Source organism: Camellia sinensis, chromosome 10 (genome assembly GCF_055761805.1).
Source record: "Camellia sinensis isolate YWXY chromosome 10, ASM5576180v1, whole genome shotgun sequence".
NCBI classification, from domain to species: domain Eukaryota; kingdom Viridiplantae; phylum Streptophyta; class Magnoliopsida; order Ericales; family Theaceae; genus Camellia; species Camellia sinensis.
Window position 1 is genome coordinate 13,546,303 of NC_138970.1, and position 20,743 is coordinate 13,567,045.

The 20,743-nt window shown below is 35.2% G+C and overlaps 1 protein-coding gene across 1 annotated transcript; it reads right to left on the bottom strand.

Moving 5' to 3' along the window:
- Positions 1-510: 510 nt before the first annotated feature.
- On the bottom strand, positions 511-15,842 carry LOC114271745 (uncharacterized). Its single transcript, XM_028213369.2, has 11 exons — positions 15,315-15,842; positions 6,680-6,767; positions 6,156-6,247; positions 5,915-6,033; positions 4,504-4,619; positions 4,303-4,430; positions 4,121-4,207; positions 2,135-2,195; positions 2,008-2,048; positions 1,784-1,904; positions 511-912 (listed from the first exon to the last, which is right to left on the bottom strand). The coding sequence occupies exons 1-11, from the start codon at positions 15,689-15,691 to the stop codon at positions 853-855; spliced, it is 1,290 nt and encodes a 429-aa protein (XP_028069170.2). The 5' UTR covers positions 15,692-15,842; the 3' UTR covers positions 511-852.
- Positions 15,843-20,743: the final 4,901 nt, after the last annotated feature.

The following is a 20,743-nucleotide window of genomic DNA, read 5'->3' on the forward strand; positions in this document are numbered from 1 at the left end:
TTGGGGTTTCTCTCCTTGTACAATGTCTCCATCTCTGAATGAAGTTCGGGTATTATATATAGTTGGATAGTTAAGCTCTTAATGATGTGAAAGAACATCAAATGTTAAAACATGCTTCAATATTTAGAACATATGCTGATTGATTGCCAGCGAAAGGTGTGCCACCATTGCAGTCGGGTCCGATACATTAATCAACGCAAACATGGTACGGGTGGAGATGCATAGGTGCCTTCTCAGCTAGAATGAATTTGCTTGAGACTTCTCAAGGTAAATACGCACAGTATAGATCTCATTTGAAGGATAGATTGACAAACTTAACATTTTGATAATTTTTGCAAAAGTAACTGTCCTATACTTAAAAAAAGCACCATGATTTCTATCAGCGCAGTTGATGGATTGAAACTAGACTTTTAAACTCATATATGTGGTCTTCAAGTTCATGACATGTACTATTTTGGACAACTCCAGCCAATTTGGTGTATAATTAACTCCAATCAAAATGTAGAAAGATTTATAAATCACGAGATCATATCAATAATTTGAGTGAAATAACAGGAACAAAAACACTTCAATATTGTCTACCATCTTTTGAATGTCTGAATATGTGAGAAAATTCTCATCCTAACGAGCAAAAATACAAAAATTTCACTTTCGTCTATTTTTCTTGATTCACATGTCAACGCTGCTCAGTTGCAAGGCATCCGTATATCCTACTGACAGATAGCTCAAGGGTTAAGTTGCTCTTTTTTCCCAAAGAAAAATAAACAAATAATACAACACACCTATCTGATGAGATAGTCCCGCATGTTAAATAAAGCCAACTAGAAGATTGTTTCGCTTTCTGTTGTTGCCTCATTTGTACCAACCAGCTAGGAACCACCTCAGCAAGAAACAGAAGCAGCAACCAATGGCCTGTGGCAAATAAATGAATTCATACATTTGATGATCTCAAGAAAAAAAAAAAAAAATCTAAAAGGATATATCATGATAGAGTATATTAAACATGCAAGGACAGCGGGTTCGAATTACAGAACTTTCATAGCCTTTTCTGAAATTAATTTTCTGATTTTCTATGGTTGAAGTACAGTTGACAGGTTGTTGGGTTTTTGCATAGGTTTCCATAGGTTCCAAGGTAGCTTCACTCACCCAGACCCATAAACAAGAGGCCAAGTCCAGAACCAATTAACCAAAAGTAATCACATTAAAAAGCCTAATCAATAAAAAATATAAAAGGATTCAGAATCTGGCAAATAAGAGATAGGTCAAATCTGTAAAGCATTGTCTGGTACAATGGATTGAAGGCCCAAATGAAATGGTCATTCTGTTTGGTTCGCTTAAAAAGAAATAAATGTACATTCTAAATGGAATAACCATTCGCCAATTTAAACAAATGGTCATTTCATTGGCAGACCGAGGAATAGTCCTTGCATTCCTGCCAAACATCATTGCAACAGACCAAACACTACCCAACAGTAAATGATGTTCACCTTCAGGTAAACCATAAGAACTTGTTTCCTAGATGATCAAATGCATTCATTTTAGGTGGGTTTGGCAGGTTCATATAGATCTTGTCATATCTGAAGTAGAGAAGAAGTACAAAGGGCCAATGTGAAGAGTTCACAATCATTAGTTATGCAGGATCATTGAAGATTTGAGTCCAAAAAAAAAAACTCGCAAACTGTGTAATAAGTGCTTACTGAGGCTTGTCAGTACACAGGATGAAGAAATTTCCACATACAACGCACAAATTGAAGATAAAATGAGAAAATCATGATTTTGTTACCTGGAAGATAAGTAGAAGGATGCAAAGAGACTTTTCTGACCTCCTGCCAAATTGTCTTAAGAACAAATTCACAAGCGTCCCATCATTTGTCCCAGTGAGCAGTCCTGTCTGAGGGTCAAACCTGAAAGGTACAGAGATTTTCACACTAACATCAAGGAAAGTTCACGAAGATGCCAGCAACAGTTCATAAAGCACAACCAGTGTGAAGATACTTCAGAAGCTACCTTGGCAGCCGATGCCGTGGACAAGGAATAAAGCCAGAAAGCTAAAAGAAAACAAGAAGAATTAGAATATTCAAACATCTAGCACAATCTGAAAGATTTGAAGTAGAAAGTGATGCTTTGATCAAACCTGAGGAAGTGATAAAAGGAAGTTCAAAACTTGAGGAATGAAGAATATCAAGAGTGTTTCACTGTAACAAAAATTAGGCGAAGTACATTAATTACTCCCAGAATAAATAGATAGACAATTTAAACAGTTCAATGCACAACTATAGTACCCCGCCCTGGGACTTTAGTGTTGACTGTGAGAAAGAACAATTGCAGTAAATAATGATGCATCGTGTATGCCATTGGAGGGAGGACATTCAACTCAAAAAATTTTAATGAGTAAGAAGACAACATTGATCAGCTACCAAATGAACTTGAACTCATAGAACTTGGATGAGTTATGAGTCAAATCCACAAGACATGAAAATCAAGGGTGAGATACTTAGGCCTGGTTTGGCATACACTAAAAAATACAAAAAGTTACTAAAAAGTAAAAAAATCATCACTATTCATGAAAAAAAAAAATATATATATATAAAAATCCCCTTTACACAGGCCAAATACACTGTACACAAGCCAAGTAAGTGATGGTCGTGGGTGGAAATTTTTTTTTGCACAGGATGATACTGTTCGGCTTGTGAGGGCGCATCACAGGTTCTGTTTTGATAATATGAACCGTTCAATGTATAGAATTCGTCGATTAATATATATTTATCAAAAATCACGTTGATCGGATATCGCTAATTATATGATCAAATCAGTTTTGTATAAAAAAAATGGATGGTGTTATAATTAACGGTTGATAAAAAAACTAATCCGATCAAATAGCTATCGATATCCGATTAACGTGATTTTTTACGAACATATAGTACTCAACGAGCTTTACACATTGAACAGTTTCGATTAGCAAAATGGGACCTGTGGTGGGCCTCCACGGGCCGTACAATACCATCCAATTCAATGCCCGAAAAGGAGGCAAGCTTCTCCTATACACTACTCTGCCACCGTACTGCCTACTCTGCCCAAGCTTCTCCTATACACTAATTTATACAATTTTTTAATACACATTTTTTCCGTAAAAAGTCAAAAAGTTATCCCAAACAATTATAATTTTTTCCCTTAACTTTTTAGTCCAAAAAGTCAAAAAATGCACTTATTTAGAACACCCCAAACAACCCTTTATTTTCTGTACGTCTTTTGGGGAGCAGATCAGTATCTGATCATGGAAGATGTGCTTCTCAATGGGCTTAGGTTTCCACTAGAGATAGATAGGTTTCGCTTTGAGTTTCCATTAGAGGGCTGTAACAAGGTACTTATTCATTTTAATACATCATCCTCTCATATGCATAAATGTTGAGTATGACAACAATTATTGATGAGCCAGATTTCGTTCATCAGCTCCTATTAGCAGAAGAACTGGAACATCAAGGCAGGAAGATATTCACAATAGTGTTAACATGACAAAGTTGTCATTGGCCAAAGGACAAAACAAGTTAAATATTAACGCTTTGAAAGATCTAAGCTTAGTGTGAAATTGTGCTGCCAAATTCTAGAAGTGTATACTTATGCAAAAAGCAAAGGAAAAAAGAAAAAATAAATCCTACAAGCACATAAGAAACTGATTACCACATCACATAGTCAATATAACTAAAAGAAAATGCATATAATCACGTGAAGTGGAGTTCAATTGAATTTTTATGTTGCCAAGGCTTTCAAATTGTTTCATTTTTTAATCGTGGTCCCCAGGGTGGTTATGCAAATGATGGACATGAAATTGTTTAAATGTGTTAACATGTATTTGATTTCAAATTTTGATGTTATCTAATTATTTACTTAAACCATTAAGTTAGACATCAATTATGTAACTTGCTCCATATGATGCACATTTATATTGACATGGTGATTAATATCTCAAGGCTGCAAAACAAGGTTCCAGAAATCATCATGCATAAGGTCATAAAAAAAGAAAAAAGAAAAAAAAGAAGAAATCATCATGCATTAGAATTTCGATCTGAAATACATTATAGGATGTAGCAGCAAAAGTCGAGAGGACAATTAGAAAGCGCACCTAAAGTGGCCTAGAATGCCAGCTACAGCCATAGTCATTCCAGCAAAGTATGTGTAGGTGTCACCAACAAAAACTGAAGACGGATACCTAGAATACAGACAACAGAGAATTTCCAAGATGACCTGATTATGGAGTAAGAACATCTTATAAACCATCTAGCGTAACATTGACAATAATATTACCAGTTATAAGAAAATAAAGCCAAGGAAGTGGCAAGCAACGGTTGAACAAGGTAAATAGAGAATGCATGAGCCTGTTTATACTCTGGGTCCGAAGATACTCCAATTTGCATTACATTGTGTATCAGAATCTGTAAATCAATACAAAGTGTCAGATTCCACAATGAAATCACATTCTAATGTGGTATAGTGTTTGGTGCTTACAGCACATGAGGTAACAACTGTCTGCCCAACTTCAAGGCCATTTAAACCAGCATGAATATTGATAGAGTTCGTGCAAAATATAGCCAAAAGCCACATGTATAGCTTATATATCCACCCTGTCCACATGAGAACAGGCAAAGAATTGAGAAATAATCAAGCTATCAACCAAAAACTCCAAGTATTGCAACTACTGGTCATGTTGTGAAAAGCTCATGCATTGTTGGAAAGTTGAGTGTTAGCAAGAGTAGAAAAAAAAAAAATAAAATAAAATAAAATAAAGGCATGGAAATCATCTCCCTCATGTTTGATACGGATTATTTGGAATGAAAGAAATCAATGGTCTTTTGATTGGGTAGAGAAACCTCATTTTAAGGTGAAATCTTGCTTGTTAACCATTTATCAAAAAAATAAAAAAATAATCTTGCTTGTTAACCCTTTTGTATGGATGGACCTGACAGTAGAGGATTTTTTGGATTTCATAGAGAACTTCTGAGGATTGAAAGTTTGTATAGCCTATTGTTTACATAGGTTTTCTTTTGGATGTATATGGGCACATCCATTTTGATGACTTTTAACATAAATTAATCTTATTTAAAAAATAAAAAAATTTGTAAAAGTAAGCAAGTTATGAAATTACACAAATAATGCACGAATACAAAAGCTTCTAATGCATATTGTGTTAACAGATCTAGTCCCAATCAAGTCCCAATCAGCTTGTTTGGTTTTGATTTTCAGAAAACACTTTTCAGAAAATTTTACTTTTTTATTTTCCGTATTTTATTTTGTTTTCAATGATTTTTTTTAATATTTTAAGCAATTTTTTTTTTTTTATTTTTAGACACACCAAACATAAATACACTTAAAAAGTATAATATTTGTGAAAAAAATCTTTCAAAAATTCACTAAATACCAAAAATACAAAAATTCAGTACATTGTTCAAATTGTTTTGTATTTATTAATTTTTTAAAATATTTTTTCACAAATATTTTACTATTTAAATACATCTAAGTAAAATGCATCTAAAAAAGTAAAAAAATTGCTTAAAATTTAAAAATATTTACTAAAAAAAAGAAAAAAAAGAAAAACAAAAAACTCCACTTCCAAAAAACTGAAACCAAACGCACTGAATAGTTCTCATAACTTAGAAACACACCAAACTTTCCCATGTGATCATTACTGAACATTGTCAGATATACCGCCTCTAATAATAAGAAATAAAACTGCATGCAAAAGCAAAGATTGACAGTAGAACAAAAACGATAGTTATTTGAAATAAAGTTCTGTATGAGAAGTGAACTGACATATCTTTCTATAAGTTCTGTTGATAGTTGATGCTAAGGGAAATGAATGAACTACCAGAGCATTTTGACAATAACAAACGAAAAATCTTCCACTTCTAGAATTAATTACCTAGATCCAAAACCTCAAGCCCAAGATAGGGAATGAGAGGCTTCGGTATAACTATAGTTGTATGTCCAGCATAGGCCATCAACAGAGGAAGAGCAGCAATTGATGGCAATAATAATTTCCTGTTCTTCAAAGTTAGAAAGACTTGGTTTAGCATTAACTCTGAATGTAGTAGTGCAAAGAGAAAACAGTGCTCTTGAAATAAATGGGCCGCTAAATCCAAAAATATGGTTGGAATACTCACACTCTCCAAGGGACATCGAGGACATCATCTACAAATCCAAGCAAAATCATGAAGCAGATGGATGCCAAAGCCGCATTGTACTCAACAAGCCACTGCACAGATTAATAATCAACAGTTCAGTCTATCACTAGTTAGAGCAAATAATGTTTTATATGCCTCACCTAACAATGCAGAAGCAAGAGAGTTGTAATACCAAAAAAAATACAAAGAGAAGACACAATTAAGGAGGAAAAATAGAAGTACAACACTTGTTACAACTTACAACATATGACATAGAAGTGCATAACAAACTCACACATCCTTACAATAAAGTACAATTGACAAGGGTGAAAAGAAAAGATGGTCACCATATACAATAAGGTAAATTACAAAATCATTAAAACTGGAAGCTAATAATTTTTTTTCCCGGAAGTATATTAAGCAAGCATCAAGAGGGGATGCCACCCAAATACAAAAGAAAATAGCTATACCCAAAAGAAACAATAAGAATGAGCCAAACAACTTTTGAAACATATTACGCTTACATTTGAATCTGCTGTGAAGTTAAAATGCTGAAATAAGATTGCAAACACTAAGAAAACAATCCCAACAACAATACCAAGTGACTCAGGCCTGCAAAACAGAAAATGACATTAATAAGCGGTGGTCTGTGAAAGATGAAAGTGAATGAAAAGATATCATCTATATGGGTCCACAGCCAATCACATAAAATCACATAAGAACCAAACGAACTCCTCAGTTGATTTGAAATAAATCATTTATTACCGCCAATTTCAAAATCTGTATGGGAATACGTACACAATCACAATTTAGACTTATTACGTAAAAGCGGAAGAAGCAAATTGCAAAAAATTGACATACTGACGCAACTGAAAATTGCAAAACTAGTTCACTCACATCTAAACTATAGTTCAACAAACTCTTTCAGTGGCATTCATCAATGCCAAAATCAAAATCAAAACCACTAATCAGTTCTGACTCTGAGATGATAAAAAAATCAAGCCTTGCTTAACTATTCCAACTTTTCAACATGATTGTTGTTGTTGTTGTTTTTTTTTTTTTTTTTTGTAACAAAAATGGACAGGGCATTTTTAAATGCCCTTCAATGCATCAATCAATTTGTTTCATAGCCTAGGTAACTTAAATGCATAGCATAGCAACGCAAAGTCAACGAAAAAATATCTTAGTGCAATTTTTAGAGATACATCTTGAGACACTCACAGACTAATCACAGATATTACATCAATGTTAAAACACTCACAGACTAATCACAGGTTTTATTTAGAAGTAACTTGGTATTAATATGTTGCCTAGCAAATAATATTAAACAAACAAGCCATTCACACTTTGATTGAATAATGGTGTATAAACTGGTAATCTAAAAGAACCCAAATTTATAATTCCAATGAATAATAATCACCATAAATCAAATTTGGGTAGATTAAAAATGGGAAGTGCTATTCCCATCCCATTCTTTATTAATACATTCCACTCACACTTTGTGTAAGAATTTATGTATTATTGATTGATATTGATATCTGATTGTAATGCTCTTGATATTACAAGGCTTCCTATTATATAGGAGAGGATTTGGGAGTAGGTGAGTGTGTATGGTAGTGGAGGTGGTAGGTGGAGTGGGTTATGGTAAATTCTAGCAGCCCTCCGCAAACTCAAGGAGGATAGAAACTAACCAACTTGAGTTTGGAGAGAGTTACAAAACAAGAAAATACATAAAAATAAAAGAGGATAAGAGACACTGTATGGTCGTGTCAGACCATTGGTGAAGACACTGGATGGTGGTGTCATAACGTTGTAGAGGACACTGTATGGGGGTGTCATAACCATGTAGAGGACACTGTATGGTGGTGTCATACCGATGTAGAAGACAGTTTATGGGGTCATGTCGGACCGTTGTAGAAGACAGTTTATGGGGTCATGTCGGACCGTTGTAGCAGACAATGTTGGGACAGTTGTTGTGACAGTTTACGGAGTCTTGCTGGACCCTTGTAGAAACAAACCGGAATCAATGTCGGGACAGTTTACAGAGTCTTGTCGGACCCTTGTAGAAACTAACCGGAATCTATGTCGGGACAGTTTACAGAGTCTTGTCGGACCCTTGTAGAAACTAACCGGAATCTATGTCGGGACAGTTTACAGAGTCTTGTCGGACCCATGAAGGAGCTAACCGGAATCAATGTCGGGACAGTTTACAGAGTCTTGTCGGACCCTTGAAAAAAGCTAACCGGTATCAAATGTCGGGACAATTTATAGAGTCTTGTCGGACCCTTGGAAAAGTGGCACCCTCAAAAGGTGTGCCCAATTTTGTCAAAAGGCGTGCCATCAAAAGGCGTGCCCAATTCATCAAAAGGTGTGCCGGACATGATGGCGAGTCACGTGGGCGCCTTGGCTTGCGTGCCCGTTTGTCGGCTGGTGGTAAGAGGCGCGCGATGCGCGTGGCTGCCTCGGCTATAAGACAGAGGCTGAGGCTGAAGCAAAAAACCTGCGAGAGATATTCTGAGAGAGATTTCTGAGAGAGATTCTGTAACACTCTGTTTTCTGAGAGAGAATTCTGAGAGAGATACTGTGTAACACTCTGGTGCCTAGAAAATGGCTTCATCGTCTTCCCGCGGGCTGCTCACCCTCTTTCCCGACCTCAACGAGTCAACGAGAGAGAGAACTGGTGCGGTGGCACTGGAAACTCAACCAAGCGCCCCGGAGTTTGCTCCGTTGAACTTTCCGATGCGGTCGGTGGAGCAAAGAATGGCAGTGCAGTCAGATGTGGAGGCCAATCAGTATACTTTGAAGGCATGTGTGGAAAGCATGACGGCGGTCACAAATTTGTCGAACCGGCTGCAGAGTAGGACAAATGAGGTGCAGCATGTAAACGCCCAACTGGCTCTGCTCCAACGCATGTATAAGGATGCGCGAGCAGAGATAAGTGTGCTAAAGGCGGAAAACAAGGAGCTGAAGCGGAAGGCTACCGTGATGTTCCGATTTGGAGGGCCGCCATATGCTGCAGTGGAAGAGTATGGGGGAGTGAACGTGCTGGGCGGCGTGGAAAACTCAGATGCAGCACCGTCAAGGACTGTCCAAGACGGAGGCAAGAAGAAGAGACCCGCAGCAGAGTAGAGAAGAAAACCCCACTGTGGGTGTGGGTATTTTTTTTATTTTTATTTTTATTTTTATTTTTTTTTAGTGTTGTTGTAAAATGGTGATCGGGGTGAGCCCCAACATGAATAAAATGAGTTTGGTGTGAAAAGCTATATGGTATGAATGGAATTGAAAAAAAAAAAAAAAAAATTAAAAATAAGATGAAAGAAAAATAAAGAAAGAAATAATAAGAAGAAATGTGAAATCAAAATGAAAGATGGGTTCGAGACGGATTTGTGAAAAACAACAATGGTGTTTGGAAATATATATATATATATATATATATTTATTTATTTATTTATTTATTTTTATTTTTTTTGTTTTTGAATAATAAGAAAAAAATAAAATAAAATATGAATGGAGAAAGCATATAGTGGGAAACATGCGGGGTGGAAAGATGGAACCAAAAAAGTATGAGTGAGAAAAAGTAAAGTGAGAAAAGAGGAGAGAGAGGGAGTGGGCGGGGGATGCAAAAAAAAAAACAGATATATAGTGGTGGATTCAAAATAGTGTTTTGAATAGAAGATAATAAAAAAGAGATATATATATATATATATATAAAAGAACGAAAGTGGGGTACAAGGAATCAAGCTTTATAATAAAAAAAAAAAAAAAAACAATTGGGGCGGTGGATGGGTTGAGTGCATGTATACCTTGGAAATGGTAAGTGCAGGGCTCCACTGTTCCTGCAAAATATCAAGACAAATGCTGCCATTGCTGTGGATGTTAGGGTGAAAAACCTTTGCCCTGAATGCAACCTTAGGTGGCTTAAATGGATAGTCCGGAGGGAAATGAATAGTAACTAGAAAAACTCCGCCAGCATAAGGACGGTCTGGAGGACCCATAATTGTTGCTTGCCAATGAAACATGTCTTCAGCAACTGGGCCTGCGCTGCAAGAGGTAGGAGGATCTGTCTGGAGATCCTTGAGCTCTTCCAAGATTCGCTTCGAAGCCATGACCAAACCCTCTGAGATCCTCCTCTGCTTATTGTAGGTGCTGAGAAAGGAGGGACGGGACGAAGTTGATGCCGAAGAAGCCGAGGAGGTAGATGACGGAGGCGATTAGCGAGATGACGGCGGCGAGCTCGGAGAGGGTGGCGATGTGAGTGTTCTTCTTGCGGAGGGCACGGAGGCTTTGCTTTGGCGAGGTATGTGTAAAAAAAAAAAATCTTAGCGGACTAGGTTGAGGTTTGAATTGGTTGAGATCCGACGGGCGGTCAAGGCAAGGTTGCCGCCCGCCGGAAGGCGAAGAACACCAAGATCTTTAACCTCGCTCTGATACCATGTAAGAATTTATGTATTATTGATTGATATTGATATCTGATTGTAATGCTCTTGATATTACAAGGCTTCCTATTATATAGGAGAGGATTTGGGAGTAGGTGAGTGTGTATGGTAGTGGAGGTGGTAGGTGGAGTGGGTTATGGTAAATTCTAACACTTTGATTGAATAGGGGAGCAAAAACTGGTAATCTAAAAGAACCCCAATTTATAAATTTAAAAAATAATCATCTCACAAAAATCAAATTTAAGTGTGTTAAATATAATGTACAAATAAAGAGAGAGAATTGTATTGTGTATTTAATGGATATTAAGTATATTTACAATGTGAAGATGACTCTCCTTTTATAGAGAGGAGAGTGTACAAAGGGGCCAAGAGAGCCGAAAGAAGAAAGCAGAAAGTGTGTACTAAGAAAGAACTAAGAAAACAACATGATTAAAGCTTGGTATTTTACAGCTAACATATTATGCACTAACATATAATACATATAATATACTAACAGCCCCCCTCAAACTTAAGGAGGATAGGTACCAGTCAACTTGAGTTTGGAGAGAGTAACAAAACAGGAAAATAAAATAAAAAAAAGTAGAATAGGAGACACTGTATGGTCGTGTCGAACCGTTGGTGAAGACACTGTATGGTCGTGTCAGACCGTTGTAGGAGCTAACCGGAATCAATGTGGGGACAGTTTACGGGGTCATGCCGGACCGATGTAGAAGCTAACCGGAATCAATGTCGGGACAGTTTATGGGGTCATGCCGGACCGATGTAAAAAAAATACACTATATGATTGTGTATATAGGCTGCCCAAAAGATATATATGTATATATATATATCGAGCCCTCAAAAGTTACGCCCTCAAAAGGCGCTCCCACTTCATCAAGAGTTGTGCCCGACAGAAATCGTTGAGCGGCGAGCCATCAAAAGTCGCGCTGGACACGCGGCGATGCACGTGATCGACAGAGCGTCGTGTTGTCCTCTCCATCATTGTCTATATAAACCGAGGCGGAAGCTGTGCAAACCAAACTAGTTTGAAACCTCTGAACATCTTCGTTCTGAAACACTCTGCAACCAACCCTTTCTGACATTACCAGTCTGAAATCGCTGCCTCTCTGAAACACTCAACAACCCAAAACATGGCCTCTTCTTCCCGTTCAGCAACCCAAAACATGGTCTCTTCTTCCCGTGGTCTACTCACTCTCTTTCCAGACCTCAACGAGTCCACAAGAGAGATAACCGGTGTGATTTCCCTTGAACCTCAACCAAGCGCCCCTGGTTTTGCTCCGTTGAACTTTCCTATGCGGTCCGTGGAGCAAATAATGGAAGCGCAACCGGATATTGAGGCCAATCAATATACATTGAAGTCATGTGTGGAGACCATGACTGCGGTCACAAACTTGTCGCACCGGCTTTAGAGTAGGACAAATGAGGTGCAGCAGTTAAACGCCCAACTGGCTCTGCTCCAGTGCATGTATAAGGATGCGCGAGCAGAGATATGTGTGTTAAAGGCGGAAAACAAGGAGCTGAAGCAGAAGGCTACCGTTTTGTTCCGATTCGGAGGTCCGCCATATGCTGCGGTGGAGGAGCAGGGGGGAGTGAACGTGCTCGGTGAATTAGGAAGTACTGAGACCGGGATGTCACGGGACACCCAAGATAAAAGTAAGAAGAAGAGAACAACAGAAGAGGCGAAAAAGTAAGGCCGGTTTTTGTGGTGGTTGTGGGTTGTGGTTGGAGATTGTTTTGGTTTGTATTTTTTTTTATTTTATTATTATTTTTTTTTTTATGTGTGTGTGTGTGATGTATTGGTAATGCTCTGGTATGGCAATGGAAATGTAGGACTTGAATTTGGTGGTTTGTGAATAATAGTCTATGATGGTATGCTGGCACTTTGAGTATTGGATACTGTTGTGCTTGTGATAAAAGAAAATAAAATAAGATAAAATACAAGAGGAAGAAATGGTGGGTATGGTGATATAGGAGAGAGACACGCGCCGGACACACGCACAGAATACACAGAACACACGGAACACAAGAAAGATAAGATAAATAAATAAAAGTATTCTATTTTGTGGTGAGGGAGTCGGTGAGTAGAGTGCAAAAGGTAAAGGAAGATAGGTTGGAAAGTTGACAAAGTGGTGGGTGTCCTTGAGTGGAGAGAGAGAGAGAGAGTGAAAAGTGTGTTTTCAAACTGCCAAAAAAAAAAAACAGAGAGAAAATAATAATAATAATTATTATTATTATAAAATAAATAAAAAGTTGCTAGAGATATGGTGAGGCTCCCATGCTTCCTGTTGGTGTCGGCAGGTTCTTGATCCCACTTTTTCTTAGACCACTTGTTTGACGAAGGGAATGAGTGGAGTTTGTTGAGGTGGACACCACTTGTTCTTTGGATAGTCTCAGGCACATAGAGAGAGAGAGAGAGGTGGGAGGAGCTTGAGCCGGCGTTGCTTGAGGCCGAGATAATTGCGGCGGAACTTCGCCGGAGTGAGATCGAAGAACTTGGTGACACCGTGTACGGCGGAGGGATTGAGAATCTGAGTGCAGAGCCAGCCGGTGGCCATATCGAGGTCGCTCTGCATGAGGAGCTTCCCAATAGAGTGGGATGGATCGGAGCATTTCGGACCATGGTGAAACCATGGTGGTGCTCAGGTTCACTGAATGGAATCTTGGAGGGTCATAAGGATGTGTCCATGACTTCGGTGATTGAGTCGGAGGATGGAAGCTTGACCAAGGGAGCTTATGTTACACCAAGCCTGAGAGCAGGAGCAGAAAGACCTGCTGGTGGGGGGTCCGACATGAGGCGCAGAAATGCACTTGAGTCCATTTTCTTGCTCTTTCTCACCCTTTCTACAGTTTAATCATGGGTATGCAATTGCACAGCAGCAGCAGCAACCCATCAAAACCATTGTTGTGTTGGTTTTGGAGAACAGATTTTTTGATCACGTGATTGGGTGGATGAAGAACATTCATGTTAAAATAATACGACGGAGCGGGAGGTCGTCCCTGCTGTTGTGGCTGCATTGGTAGATGAGAAGGGTTCATATTGGAGAAAACAACTCAAACAGCCAACAACTCAAATAGCCAACACAAATGTTTGATTTGGCTTGATAAACAAGCCCCAAAATCCATGTAATATGCTTCATTTGGAACAACAACTTCGACGACAGATCAGCAGATTAAAGAGCTTGCAATAACAAAGCAGACAAAAGTTCATCTGGGTGTTGAAAGATGCCGATAAGGAGATTTCGTAGGCGATGTCAAGAGAGCTAAAGCACCATCAACAGGCTGGTTCATGAGTCACTGTAGATGGAATTCATGCCTGGAGAGCATCACCCCAGGAGTGCCGATAGCGGCTTGGCCAATGCACTCGGATCAACCCAAGAATGCATTTCTGGTAATAGAGATATTGAAGGCTGGTAGGGTTGGTTTGGTTGCTAAGCAATGGGTGGCAAACCAGAAGGAGATAGTGGCTTCATCAGCCATTGCAAGGGTGAGCCGCTTACGCCGACATTGGCTTGGAGAGCCGCGGAGAGGTTGGCTAAAGTGGCTATAATGAGGAAGTCGTTGAATAGAGTGAGTGACTTGCACGGCTTCGAAAATGCGAGATTCCGACGGGTCGGCCCTTTCTGCAAAGAAGACAGATAGAGAGGCCTTGGTCTTAGCCCATGTGTGTTGGTGGAGGTGACCAAGATGGATGATGGTGATGATGCTCTGATCTTGAAGGTGAATGTTGAATTGGGTTTAGTGGCAGCGGAGTCAAGGTATGTGTAGAGGTCCGGCGGGCAGCCAAGACGAGCCTGCCGCCCGCCGATGAAGCGAAATTATTAGGTTCTTAACCTCGCTCTGATACCATGTTAAATATAATGTACAAATAAAGAGAGAGAATTATATTGTGTATTTAATGGATATTAAGTATATTTACAATGTGAAGATGACTCTCCTTTTATAGAGAGGAGAGTGTACAAAGGAGCCAAGAGAGCCGAAAGAAGAAAGCACTAAGAAAACAACATGATTAAAGCTTGGTATTTTACAGCTAACATATTATGCACTAACATATAATACATATAATATACTAACAAAGTGAAATAAAATAGGTAGTGGTATTCCCACCCCATTCTTCATAAATATGCTCCATATTTTGTCTATAATATAAAAAAATGCATAATCTATACTATTAGATGAAGCACACAACTCAATTGCTGTAAAGTGTTACACTATTTTCCATTTCCAAATTACCCCTTACAACTACCACTATATAATTACCTCAGATTTTGATTTTGAATTTTGATAAATTCTCAAGTTTTTTCTCTTTCTAACCCCAAGGGGTTTGGCTTAGTTTAGTGGATGAAGAAAATAACCAAAGGACTTACTATCCAAGAGGTTGCAGGTTCAAAATCCACAAAAGCCAAACATCCAAACCTTGGGCCATTGGATATTTGCCCGGTCGTTAGTTTGCACATAACCTGGCCTGGACACCGGTTATCCCAAAAGAAAAAAAGTTTTTTTTTTTCTCTTTGTACATTTAATGGTTGACTTTCATGGTGTGCACACCGTCTGGCGTCTAGTACAATTTTCAATGCATACTAATAAATGGCCAAATTTGCAGTGAAATAATCAAATAAAAGAGAGTGCAAATAGTATCTCCTATTAAAATCTTACACATTCTCATTCTCAGTTCATGAAATCAAATTAAATTCGAATTAATGTTCCAAGAAAAAAAAAAACTCACACTTTGATTGAACCTTGAGGAGTGCCCTTCTTGTTGATGTCGTAACCAAACATATTGCGCCTCAAAACGTATTTAGAGGCCACAGGGATCATAGCGAGGGTTACGAAGAAGGCGGCAGAGCTGAGGACGGCGTTGATGAGGATCGATCGCTTCAGTTCCTCTTCGATGTTGTAGTGAGAGAAGATCAAGTACAAGTACGGGACGAAGAAGATGAGTGAGACTTTCAGGATTTGGCCCGCCTTCGACAGAGCAATCGGAGGCTCGGCGGCGGTTGAGTTCGCGGCAGTGGTTTTTTCTTGAGTTTCTGTTGACGGAGATTTCGTCGTCGTCGTCGTCGTGGCGGCTTCGGATTTAGGTCCTCTCTTTCGAGCTCCCATGGCGTCTCTCTCTCTGGTTTTGCTTCAGAGAAAACTCGAACCTGTGGATTCGGAGACTCGCGCTCTTTCTCTCTCTCTCCCTCTCTCCCTCCTCTCTCGCTTTTGTTCGGTTCTCTGTGATGCGGTGACGTAGCGTCCCAATCATGTTTCTACACGTCAGATGGAACGTGTTGTCAGTGGGCCCAAAAGATGATGTGGCAAGATTTTGTAAAAAAAAGCAATAAATCATGACATAATTACAAATCAGCTTTTAGATTTTTGACTTTTTTATTATATCATATTTTTATTTTGGGGAAACTACGTTGGCAGCCTATGAAGTTTATGTTTATTACAGTTTTTTTCACCTTTTGAAAATTACATTTTCCTTCTTGAGGTTTAAAATTTCATTACAGATTCCTCCACAGCGAGAGAATATTGGGTGTAGATAGGGTACCACGTGACATGCCACATGTACTTTTAACAAATTACAAGCACTATGGCCTTCCATGTTGTCTCTTCATCATCTAACACATAAATGTAGCTTTCACTCACTCAACCAATGAGAGAAGAGAAAGGTACCACATGACATCTACCCTATATGCATCCAAAAATTACTCCTTCTCAACCATTTAATTTTTTTAAATACCAATTTTACCCTCACTGATAAATTACATTGACACCCCTCACATTTTAGAAATTATAATTCCCTCCTTAAAATTTAAAGTAACATTACCAATTGTCCTATCGGTTAGTATTAGTCGGGAAAAAAATTCATTTAAAAAAAATTATTTGAAAAAAAAATAAATTGAAAAAAAAAAATTTGTTAGTAAAATTTTTAAATTTCTGTTTAAAAACAACATAAACTCATTTTACTCTTTTTCCACAAATTTACAAACTGAGACAACCATTTATAAACCAAAAAAATTATCAAACAAGTTTTTATGACAGTTTTTAAAATTTTTGTAAATATAAATTGAAAATTGAAAACAAAATGATTACCAAATAGGTTTCAGATGGTAAAAATGTCGTAAAATTAACAAATAATTAAATAAATTGCCAACATAAGAAATAACTTCTCAAAAGATTCTTAGGCTATGTATGATTTGATTTTTAGAACTTTTTTTTTTTAAATTAAAAATTAATCTAGCTAAGAAATAAAAAATAAAAAATAATTATCATTTTTATATGATTTTTATCTTTCGAGTGATTAGAAATAATTTTTTACAAATTAAATTGAAACAGCCATACGTATGTATATAACTTGCCCAAAAGTTAAAATGATAATTATTTTTTACCCTTAAATGATAATTATTTTTTATTTTTTATTTCTTAACCAAATTAATTTTTAATTTTAATTTTTTTTCTAAAAATCAAACCATACGTAGCCTAAGAATTTTTTGATAAATCATTTCTTACATTAGTAACTTATTTAATTATTTGTTAATTTTACAACATTTTTACCATATGAGACCTATTTTGTAACAATTTCATTTTCAGTTTTCAATTTATATTTACAAAAATTTTAAAAATTGTCATAAAAACTTATTTGATAATTTTTTTGGTTTATAAATGGTTGTCTCAATTTATAAATTTAAGGAAAAAACGTAAATTAAAAAAATGAGTTTACATTAGTTTTTAAACAAAAATTTAAAAATCTTACTAACAAAATTTTTTTCATTAATTTTTTTTTTCCAACTAATACTAACCAAGAGGGCAATTAGTAATGCTACTTTAAACCTTAGCGAAGGGATTGCAATTTCTAAAATATGAGGAGTGTCAATATAATTTACCTAATAAGGGCAAAATTGGTATTTAAAAAAATTAAATTGCTGACGGGAGAATCTGTAATAAAACTTTAAACCTCAGAGGGAGATGTAATTTCCAAAAGGTGAGAGGAGGAACTGCAATAAATATAAACCTCAGAAGGTGTCAATGTAATTTATCCTTTATTTTTTTACACATTTAAAAAAAAATAAAAATCAAAAAAATTAAAAAATCAATTTTTAACAAACTTTTCAAAATAGACCAATTTGAAAACTAGCCTTAGTTAAAAAGTCATTAAAAATTATCAAATTATTCTATTTATTTGCACGTCTTTTAATAAAAAATCAAACACTACTTAAAAAGTCAATTTTCAAACACTCCTTAGTTGGAGCCTTTTCCCATATTAAGCCAAATTTCTATCTTAAATCTCAAACTAGGCCTAGTTTGGATGGAGTTCCCAAACTAGGCTAAAGCGCTATTACAAATCGCGCTTTCACTGTTTGAAGCAGAAAATTTGATAAATAGTGAAAGCGCTATTACAAAAAGCGCTTTTAATTAAGAAAACGCTATTACAAAAAGCGTTTTCACTAAAGCGCTATTACAAAAAGCGCTTTCACTGTGCATATCTCTCCCCTTCAGAAAATGTTTAAAATATATTAAAATGTAATCAAAATTAATCTTGAGTTCTTTGCAGCTTAAATGGTAGTGCATTGGTTTTGCCACACCTCTACACAGGTTCAAACCACATGCACACCAACTCCAAACAATTGCTATCTAAAATGAAATTCAATTTTTTTTTTTTTTTTTCCTTCCACTCACTCTATATTTTATATATTTATTATGTAATTTTTTTATCAAAAAAAAAATGTTTGTTTGGTTAAATATTTTAAAAAATTAAAAATAAATAATTTATTTATTTAAAAATTAAATAAACAATTTATTTATTTTTAAGGAATTATATAAAGTAGTATACTATTTATACTATCATCACATCACACGTATAAATAGTATACTCACTTAGACGTATTATACTATCATCACATCGCACGTATACTACTTTTTATATTTTTAATAAATTTTTTATTTTTATTATTACCCATTACTTTTAAAATATGTTCATTTTTAAAATATTTTAAAAAATTGAAAAATGTACGCTTTTAAAATATTTTAGTACATTTTAAAAGCGCACATTTTGCTGAAAAAATATTTTTTGAGTACGCTTTCACTGTGCATATTTTTTTGAGTACATTTTTTTGAAAAAATTAATATTTTTCTGAAAAAATGCTAAAAATACAAAAATATTTTTTCAGTACATTTTTTTGTATTTTTATGTATTTATTAATTTTTTAAAATATTTTTTGACAAATTTTTTATTTTTTAGATACATCTAACTAAGATGCATCTAAAAAAGTTTAAAATTTTAAAAATATTCACTAAAAACAAAAAAATACGAAAATAAAAAAACTCAGTTTTCAAATAACTAAATCCAAAAAACTCAAACCAAATACACTGAATACTTTTTAAACAATTATGTTGACATTTTGAAAAAAATTGTATTTTATAGAAAAAAATGTTTAGTTATTGTATTTTATTTATTTATAGAAAAAATTGTATTTTATTTATTTAAATTGTTTATTTTAAATAAATTGTTTATTTAATTTTTTAAATAAATAAATTGTACATTTTAAAAAAATATGCACAGTGAAAACGTACTCAAAAAATATTTTTTCAGCAAAATGTACGCTTTTAAAATGTACTAAAATATTTTACAAGCGTACATTTTTCAATTTTTTAAAATATTTTAAAAATAAACATATTTTAAAAGTAATGGGTAATAATAAAAATAAACAATTTATTAAAAATAAAAAAAGTAGTATACGTGCGATGTGATGATAGTATAATACGTCTAAGTGAGTATACTATTTATACGCGTGATGCGATGATAGTATAAATAGTATACTACTTTATATAATTCTTTAAAAATAAATAAATTGTTTATTTAATTTTTTAAATAAATAAATTTTTTATTTTTATTTTTTTAAAATATTTAACCAAACAAAATTTTTTTTTGATAAAAAAATTACATAATAAATATATAAAATATAGAGTGAGTGGAAGGAAAAAAAAAAAGAGTTGAATTTCATTTTAGATAGCAATTGTTTGGAGTTGGTGTGCATGTGGTTTAAACCTGTGCAGAGGTGTGGCAAAACCAATGCACTACCATTTGAGCTGCAAAGAACTCAAGATTAATTTTGATTATATTTTAATATATTTTAAACGTTTTCTGAAGGGGAGAGATATGCATAGTGAAAGCGCTTTTTGTAATAGCGTTTTTTTCAAATGCACAGTGAAAACGCTTTTTGTAATAGCGTTTTCTTAATTAAAAGCGTTTTTTTTAATAGCGCTTTCACTATTCATCAAATTTTCTGCTTCAAACAGTGAAAGCGCGATTTGTAATAGCGCTATAGCCTAGTTTGGGAAAACCGTCTAAATTAGGCCTAGTTTGAGAATTAAGATAGAAATTTGGCTTAATATGGGAAAAGCCCCCCTTAGTTGCCTTTTATCAATAAATGTATGTTTCATATTATGTGGGTGTTTTGGGAAGTGAATTTTTAAAAAAAAAATTTAGTTGTAGGATATTATTAGAGAAATTTTTTTTTGTGTTTGGAAAGATAGTTGAGTTTTTTTTTTGTGGTTGAATGTGATGTTTGTAAGAGAAAAAGTGAAATGATTATGGGGTTTAATGTGATTTTTCGTTTGGATTTGTTTTTTTTTTTTGGTTTTGTGACCAATTCATCTTTTAATGAAAAAAAATCAAAAAACTAACTTCCCAAACACCAGTGTTGGTCACTTTAATTATATTAAATGAAAAAATAATATAATTATGTCAAAATTATAAAATTTATTGTATTTTTTTTGTAAAAGAGACGTGAATGTAATTTACTCAAAAAATAAATAAAAATGATAACTTACAATGACCTCCTTGAGGTTTGAGAAAATTATACTAAATAAAATATAATTCTATCAAAATTATGAATTTAATTAAAATCTCTTTGAGTCTCTGATAAAGTTATTGCAACTTACCCATAAAAACCAAAAAAAAAGGGATGGTAGTTTAAAATTTTCCTTAAAATTATTGAAGCAACGAGATCAAACTTATGCTTGAATCAGGATTCCAGTTTAAAATTCCAAAGGTAGAGAGGTTCATCATCAATATATGTGTCTGCAATTATTGTTTGCTTTGCTTAGAAGTAAACAACATGCCAACCCTGCAGCCACATCTTATCAGAATAGTATCTTTGGCCCAAC